At 32.9% G+C, this 9,356-nt stretch overlaps 1 protein-coding gene across 2 annotated transcripts in view; it reads left to right on the top strand.

Annotated features, from left to right (window-relative positions):
- Aplf (aprataxin and PNKP like factor) overlaps positions 1 to 9,356 on the top strand; it is a 109,769-nt gene that overhangs the window by 12,914 nt on the left and 87,499 nt on the right. Inside the window, exon 2 of one of the 2 annotated variants that reach the window (XM_015479578.2) lies at positions 4,730 to 4,801. The exons of the other annotated variant lie outside the window; for it this stretch is intronic. Within the exon in view, the coding sequence (XP_015335064.1) occupies positions 4,730 to 4,801 (72 nt within the window). The remainder of the gene's footprint in view (positions 1 to 4,729; positions 4,802 to 9,356) is intronic. 2 annotated transcript variants of the gene reach the window in all.

Here is a 9,356-nt window from a genome sequence, read left to right as displayed (position 1 = left end):
CCCCCCATAACAATTTTTATTCCTTGTCATTTTGATTTATTTCTAGTTTTTAATTTGAATTAGTTTTTCCTTTGATTGATTAGTCTTGTAGGGTAGTTCTTCTCTTTGCTCGTTTTCACTTTTATTTTTTGTTTCTTCTTCATGAAGTATCTTATTGAGTCTGTTTTGTAGTGCAGATTTTTTAGTTCTGAATTCTTTTAACTTTTGTTTATCATGGAAGGTTTTTATTTCATTATCAATTCTGAAGCTTAATATTGCTTGAGTATAGTATACTTGGCTGGCATCCATTTTCTTTCTGAGCTTGTATATATTATTCCAAGACTTAATAGCTTTGAGGGTCTGGGTTGAGAGATCAGCTGACATCTGGATTGGTTTCCCTCTATATTTTATCTGTTGTTTTTTAAGGCAGTCTTTAAATTCTATCCTTATTCTGAATGTTACGCATTTTTAAAATAATTAGTCTTGGTGTGGATCTGTTGTCATTTTGTATATTTGGGGTCCTGTAAGCCTCCTGTATTTTATTTTCCATTTTGTTCTTAGGTTTGGGAAATTTTCTGATACTATTTCATTGAATAGATTGTGCAGTCCTTTTGTTTGTATCTCTGAGCCGTCATCGATTCCAATAAATCTTCTTTTGTTTGTTTGGTACTGGGGATTAAACCCAGAGACATTTAGCCACTGAGCCACATCCCCAGCTCTTTTGAATATTTTATTTAGAGATATGGTCTCACTGAATTGCTTAGGGCCTCACTAAGTTGCTGGGGCTGGTTTGAACTCATGATCCTCCTACCTCAGCCTCCTGAGCTGCTGGGATTACAGGTGTGCATCACTGCACCTGCCTCTAATAAATCTTAAATTTGTGCTTTTTAAGTTATCCCATATTTCTTGGAAGTTCTGTTCATGGTCTCTTAACATCTTTTGTCCATGGTCAACTTTGTTTTCAGGATTATATACTTTGTTTTTATTGCCTAAAACTCAGTCTTCAGGTGATCTAGTCTGTTGATGCTTTCAACTGAATTTTAAATTTAGTTACTGATTCCTCCCTTTTTAGGATTTCTTCTTGGTTTTTCTTTCAAAATCTATCTCTTTATTGAAGTGATCTTTTACTTTCTATATTTTCTCTCTGATTCACTCCTTATATGGTCCTTTACTTCACAGATCAGTGATGTAATAAGTGTAACCACTTAGGTCTGGTGGTTTCTGTCAGATGTTACAGTAAAGATACCGTTTCTTTTGTAAGCAGTTTGTAGGATGATGACCTGAGACTGGTAGTTAACATATAGTGATTTTTGTGTTCTATGATTTCTTCTACTTTATCTGACATTCTTTTATAAAGACAAAGCTTTACTTCCCTGTCCCATGCCATTTCTTCAGTTTGTTAATGTGTCATAATCTATTACTATCATTAGTCATTTTGATGGCTAAATTGTTCCAAATTTGTTCAGTGAGAGTCTTTTCACACTGCTGTGTCTGTCCTGTTGACATGTGCTCAAGGTCCATATTATACTTTCTTCTTTCCCCAGATGCCGCAGTCTGGCTGCAGCAAACTAACCGGGGGGGGGGGGGGGTGATGAGCAACTTGTGAAGATTGATACAGCAGGAGTGGGAGCCGTTTATTGTAGGACTGCAGGGGTATATATACATCACTGAATACACAGCTTGTTTCAATTTAGCATCATCCAGTTACAGCAATCCTCATCATCTTAATAATTATACACAGCTTAACATCATTAGATACAGCAGTCAGTCATTAAGGAATCTCTATCATCTTAATGGCTCGCTGGTGTTACTTCATCTTAATAATTATACACAGCTTAACTTAATTAACATCATCTTAACTTGTTTGTGGTCCTCTACACCCAGTTATGGAATCAATCATTTTGCCAAAGAGTTCTGGTTTCTCTAAGTGGGGGAATGGTATTAAAAGTCAAGATCTGTGTAATTGGATGTATTCTTTCTTCCAGGAGTCCCCCCTTCTTCCTGAGATGTTTCTCTTTCTGAGTTTGCTATATCTGGTTCAACATATTCCACCTTCTTTTTTGGGGTTCCCCAGTAGCTGGGCCTCTGAAATACTAGGTTTGAGATGTGTTTTCAGTATTCCCCACTTGAGATGTGACTTACTTTTTCTGGGAGAGATATTATCTCTGTTCCTGGATCCCTAGTTCTCCACTTCCTTATCTCATTCTTCCTCCCAGTTGCCACCTGATTTTTTCTGCTACATCATAAGATCTATAGCCTGATCTAGATTTAATATTTCTTTTCCCCTCTTAGATGTAAATTAAAGGATTTCCCAGTTATGCTTTAGATATGGAATACAATAGTATCATTTGCTCTATTTGTTGATTTTTTTTTTTTTTTTTTTACTTCTTGGATGGTGTGTGGTATGATTAGAGTTTAGGTGTCTATACTTATTCTACAGGAGCTAAAATGCCTCAATTTCAACTATTTTTATGCCTTCCTAAAATATGACATGTTTGGTTTTCAGCTGAAATTTTTAAGTGTGGTGATTTTTTGGTTAATCAGTAAGTAAACTTGGGTATACTGTCAGTGTATTTTGAAGTTTGTAATGACATTTGTTCCTACCCTAAGTGGCCTCTAGGCAGTGTACTCTTTTTTTTTTTGGTGGGGGGGTACCAGGGATTGAACTCAGGGGTGCTTAACCACTGAGCCACATTCCTAGCCCTATTTTGTATTTTATTAGAGACAGGATCTCACTGAGTTGCTTAGCACCTTGCTAAATTGCTAATACTGGCTTTGAGCTCTTGATTCTCCTGTTTCCACCTCCTGAGCGCTGGGGTTACACGCATATGCCACTGTGCCCGGCCTAGTATATTCTTTTTGAGTCCTTGGATTTCTTTGCTTTTTAATATTCTTTCTCTTTTCACTTGCAGACCAACATCAGACATTATTCTCCATTGTCAATGCTCTGACTCCTAAGCTTTATTTTATTATATGACATGAAAAGGGAATTAGGAATTTGGATGACATCTTTGGGTATGATATTAGAATAAGCAGAATCAAATGGAAGCCTGAAGTTCTCTTGGAGCTTTATTTAGAGCCTGCATCTTACCAGTATATCTATTTGGTGATTAAGTAGCCATTATCCCCTTATTTCCAGTTCTTTACTATGTTCCAGTTTAGACAATAAACTATGTAAATTGTTTTTAAAAATGAGATTTTATTTTATGTAATGATATTGAGGATATAAATAGTTTTATGTAATGATATTGAGGGTGAGTAGTTGCTTAATATCTCTGCCTTTCCATTTTCTCACCTATACAATGAAGACAATAATACCTTCTCCATAATTTTTGTGAACACCAAAAAAGATGATACATGATAAGTATAGAATAGTGTCTTGGTCTTGATAAATAATTGCTATTATTTTTGGCATAGTAATGCATTGGATATGATGAGATCAAGGAATCTTTTAATTTATGTCCTTTTTTATTTGAAAGTTAATATAGACTATTAGTTTATATCTACTTCTCTGAAATAGCCATTGGGGCTAATACTACATATATTTTAAATGGGCTATCTTTAATAAATTTTATTGTAGAAAGTATTTTAAAAATTAACTTTGGTTTTGTGGAAAATTCATTATGTGATACTCATTCTGTTATGATACTTCATTAATACTTGTATAACATCATAGCCTTAAGTATGGAATTGCTATCTGGTTTTGAAAAAATGAGTACTAATTCCTGGCATTTTCACATTTTGCAAGGTCTTACAGAGATAATGGATTTAATTGTAATTATGCATTGTTGTAATAGTCTGCTTTTAAAGGTAATTTTGGTCCTGCTGTGGATAATGCCAGAGTTACAGTGCTAGATAGTAAGGTAACTAAGAGATGAGCGAGATAATTATGGTGTTAAGTGAAGTTGGGGTTTAAAATGTTTTAATTATGTATCAATCTCAAATAATAAAAAGAGTAGTCTTAATTATTGAGTTTACAGTGAAGTGGGAATGATTATCATTTTTAGCATTTAAAGTTCAAACAATATTTGAACTTGAGTATGCAGAAGTGATTGTAAGCACATTTAGAACATTATTGGATCTAAACAGGAAATATATATATATATTTCCTGTTTAGATATAAATATAAATATATAATTATGCTTTTTTTTTTTTAAAAATGAAGATGTTAATTTCTTCTTCACTGTAAATACTTGGATTTTACTAGTCTCACTATTGCCTACCTGTTTTCTTAACTACTATGATGGCCCCAGATCTTAAATACAGGTCTGCCTAATCTGTATATTCCTCTGACCCCATAGCCTTTAGTTATACCATTTACTAAACTGCCCCTTAAAATTTTTGTCATTATAACATAATATATATTTGTTGTATTTGAAATGATTCCTAATGAGTACATATTATATACATTTTGTTCTCATTTTATTAATTTTGTTGGTAAGATTCCCTACTAGGTGACCATCATGAACAGAACTATCATGTAAAGTTCTGGGATCTTTTAGATTCCAAGCTGATCTTAGTCTCCATCATTTACTCTTCCGTGTCTTTGGGCAGGTCTCTTAATTTCTGAGTTGTTTTGTTATCTGTTAAATGAGGATAATCATTTCAATTTAAAGTTGTTTGGTGAATGATATATTTCCAAGCTAGCCTACTGATTTCAGAAGCATTGCCAAGGGTTTTAATTGCTTAATTGTTTTGTGTTTTCTGAAGCATGTAGCTGTATTTGGACTTTTAATTTTTTCTCCTGTAGATAACTGACAAGAGAGTATCCAGAAGACATGCCATTCTTGAGGTAGTGGGTGGTCAGCTTCGAATCAAACCGGTAAATATGTCATTCATTATTTATTTTATTATTTTGTCTCTCACCCTTTCAGTGCCTGATTAGAAATATTTATTTTCTGAGGTTATGGAAATAGGGAATTAATGTCAGAATATGTCCTTCTAATTGCCAGAAGATCCTTGGGAGATTAAGATCTAAATTGTTAAACTATGATTTTTCTCATAGGACAAACCTACATTTGTATGGTTAGAATTTAATGAAAAAGTGACTGCCAGTTCATTTATATATTATGCTCTTGTTCATAACTGCATATTTCAAATAAGATTGTATAAGAAAGCCTGTAACTATGTAATGGTTGGTTTTTTGGGGTAGGAGTTGTATAGTGTCACAGGGTTATATTTTAAGAAATTTCTATACTTTATATAGAGTTGGATATTTCTAAAACTTTGAACTTATTCAACCTCAAGTTTTTTTTTTGTTGTTTGTTTTTTTTTTTTTTTTTTGCTGGGTCTTGAATTTAAGGCCTTTCTCGTGCTAGGCAAATGCTCCTCCTTTGAACTACATCCCTAGTCCCCTGAGATTTTAAAAATAATTTTTATTTGGAATTCTCTATTGAGGGCTCTAATTTTAATTATTTACTTTATAGTTTAAGCCCCAATGATTTGCAGGGTCAGCAATTCTGAGAGTATATTATGTGATTATTCTCTTTCATTTGTAGAATCTGTTGTGTAGGAGAATGAAGTATTATTTGTATGAGGGTCCATTTATTTTGGATGAGGTGTGTGATGATAAAATCATTATTATGGAATTTAATTAATTTATATTTTAAAACCAGTTTGTATTTTCATCTTTTATGTACAACTGCTTGTTGTTTCACTAGGTATTTCTTTTTACACAAGTGTTACTTTCTTTTATTCTTGTATTGAACTGTTTCTAAATTTGAAAAGTATCTTTTTTTTTTAATTTAGAGCATTGTAGCTATATATAGTATTGGGGGTACATTGTGACAAAATCATATATGCATGGAATTTGATTTACCTTATTTCAGTACCTGTTCTCTACCTTTCCCTCCTCTCTTCCCTCTCCTCATTCTCCTTCTTCTACTCTATTGATCTTCCTTTCCCTTATTTATTTTTTATTGGTGCTTTCTACATATACATAAAGGTGAAATTCCCTGTGATATGTTTATATATGCATATGATGTGACTTTGTTAAATTAATTCCTCATTTTCTCCCTTTTTCCATCTGTCCTCCCTCCCTCTTGATCCTCCTTCTACCCCACTGATTTTATCTATATCTTTATGATACTCAACCCTCCCACCTTCCCTTATCTTGCCCTCACTTCGAATATGAGAGAAAATATCCAATCCTTGATTTTCTGAATCTGGCTTATTTCACTTAGTATCATGCTCTTCATTTCTTTCCATCTACTGGCAAATGCTATAATGACATTCTTTATGGCTGACTAAAACTTGATTGTGTGTGTGTGTGTGTGTGTGTGTATCACATTTTCTTAATCCATGCATCTATTGATGGACATCTGTTCTGATTCTTTAATTTGGCTAATATGAATTGTACTGCTATAAACATTGAAGTATATGTATCACAGTAGTATGATGATATTAGATCTTTGGGATAAAAACCATTAAGAAGGATAGTCATATGGTGGTTCCATTCCTAGTTTTTAAAGAAATCTCCATACTGCTATCCAGAGTAGTTGTACTAATTTGTAGTTCTACCAACAATGTATGAGTGAACCGTTACGCACATTCTTACCAGCATTTATTAAAATTTATAGTCTTGATAATTGTCATTTAGATTTGCATTTCCCTAATTGCTAAAGATGTCGAACATTTTTTCATATATTTGTTGGCCATTTGTGTTTCATCTTTTGAGAAATGTCTGTTAGTTTTTTTGACCATTTATTGATTGGGTTATTTGTTTTTTTTGGCATTGAATTTTTTGAGTTCTTTATATATTCTGGATATTAATCCCTGGTCGGAGGACCAGCTGGTAAAGCTCTTTCTGTAGAGTCTCTTAAACTCTTAGTCATTACTTTTGCTGTGTAGAATCTTTTTAATTTGATGGCATCCCACTTATTGATTCTTTTTTTTTTTTTTCTTGAGCCTTACGGGACTTGTTAAGGAAGTCACTTCACACACCAGTGTGGTGAAATGTTGACCCTATGTTTTATTCTAGCAGTTGCAAAGTTTGGGTCCAATTTCTAAGACTTTGATCCATTTTAATTTTTGTTCAGGGTGAGAGATAATGATCTAATTTCTTCTTCTACATATTGATATCCAGTTTTCCCAGCACCATTTGTTAAGAAGGTTCTTTTCTGCAACATATATTTTTGGCACCTTTGTCAAGTATCAGGTGGCTGTAAATATGTGGGTTTGTCTCTGCATCTTCTATTCTGTTCCATTGGTTTTCATATCTATTTTGATCCAATATCATGTTTGTTTTTTTCCTGTAGTTCTGTAGTATAATTCAAGGTCAGGTATTGTGATGCCTCCTGCATGGCTCTTCTTGCTGAGGACTGCTTTGGCTATTATGGATCTTATTATTCCAAATGAATTTTAGTACTTTTTTTTTCTAGTTCTGTGAAGAATGTCATTGTATTTTGATGGGATTACATTAAATCAATTGCTTTTATTAGAATGGCCATTTTTATAACATTAATTCTGCCTATCCAAGAACATGGGATTTCTTTGCATCTTCTAAGCTGTCTTCAATTTCCTTCTTCTATGTTCTATGATTTTCATTATGGAGATGTTTCACCTGCTTGGTTAGATTAATTCCCAAGTATTTTATTTTATTTTTTTGAAGTTATTCTGAATGGAGTGGTTTCCCTAGTTTCTTTCTCAGTGGAATCAAATATTGGAATATAGGAAAACTATTGATTTATAAGTGTTGATCTTGTATTCTGCTACTTTGCTGAACTCATTTATCAGATTTAGAAGTCTTCTGGTAGAGGTTTTGGGTCTTCTATATATATGAGATCAAGTCATCAGCAAACAGATATTTTGAATTCTTCTTTTCCTGTTTGTATCCCTTTAATTTACTTCTCTTGCTTGGTTGCTTCGGCTAGAGTTTAAAGAGCTAAATAGAGTAGAAGTGGTGGGAATGGACATCTTTGTCTTGTTCCTGATTTTAAAGGAAAGCTTTCAGTTTTTCTGTGTTCACTATAATGTTGACTTTGAGTTTGTCATGTATAACCTTCATAATGCTGAGGTAAGTTTCTTTTATCCCTAGTTTCTTTAGTGTTTTTAACATGAATGAAGCCTGGATTTTTATCAAGGGCCTTTTCTGCGTCTATTGAGATAATCATATGTTTCTTGTCCTCAATTTTATTTAAGTGGTGAGTTACATTTATTTATTTGCATATGTTGAACCAACCTTGCATCCCTAGGATGAAACCTATTTGATCATTCTATATTTCCTATATTCCTTCCCTTAGTGAGCTTTATTAACAACAAAAAACTTTAAGCAGGGCAGTTCATTACAAGGATGTTAGAAATTGGGGACTGGAAAACAACACAGTTAAAAAAAAATCCATAATGTCCCCAATTCCTGGAAATGTCATATATAGTTCTTACTACAGCACTTATTCTGCATTAAATAATATTAATTAAGTACTACTATGTTGTAGGTATTACACTAAATACTAGGAATCATATATATAGGTATATTATCTTCTCCATGTGTTTTTGAGTGTGGTTTGTTAATATTAAGAATTTTTAGAGAGAGGTGATGGGAGGGGACCGGAGGGGAGGGGGGGTAGGAAGGGCAGCAGAATACAACAGATACGAGTATTTCTGTATGTATAAATGTGGCTGTATAACCAATGTTATCCTGAAATCTGTACACGTGGAAAAATAAGAATTCACACCCCATTTGAATCAAATGTATGATATGTCAAGATCAATTGTATTGTCTTGAGCAACTAATAAAAAAAAAGAATTTTTTGCATCTGTGGTCATCAGGAGTATTGGTCTGTAGTTTTCTTTCCTTGATGTGACTTTTGTCTGATTTTGACATCAGGATTATACTGGATTCATAGAATATGTTTGGGAGTATTTCCTCCTTTTCAATTTCATGGATTAATTTGAGAAAGATTAATGTTAGTTCTTCTTTAAAGATCTGTTAGAAGTCAGCTGAGAATTCATCTGGTTCTGGACTTTTATTTGGTGGAAGACTTTTAATTGCTGTTTTAATTTCATTAATCAATATTGATTTGTTTAGGGTTTCTATATCTTCCTTTTCAATTTGAGTAGGTTATATATGTCTAAAAATTTGTCAGTGTCTTCTAGACTGAAAAGTATCTTTTTAATTCTCATACTGGGAAAATGTTTGAATAGAGCTGAATTTACCCTATCTTAACCTGAGTACATAATTTTAAAAAATTTGAAACTGATGTGATTCTGCTATCTGTGTATGGGGTGAGGGGGGGAGTTCATAACCCACTTGAATCAAAGTGTGGAATATGATATGTCAAGAAATTTGTAATGTTTTGAACAACCCACAATAAAAAAAATTAAAAAAAAAAAAAAAAAAAAAAAAAAAAAAAAAAAAAAAAAAAAAAAAAAAAAAAAGG

The sequence above is a fragment of the Marmota marmota genome, unplaced genomic scaffold, assembly GCF_001458135.2.
Source record: "Marmota marmota marmota unplaced genomic scaffold, marMar, whole genome shotgun sequence".
Lineage (NCBI taxonomy): Eukaryota > Metazoa > Chordata > Mammalia > Rodentia > Sciuridae > Marmota > Marmota marmota.
This window is presented reverse-complemented; position numbering and strand designations above follow the sequence as displayed.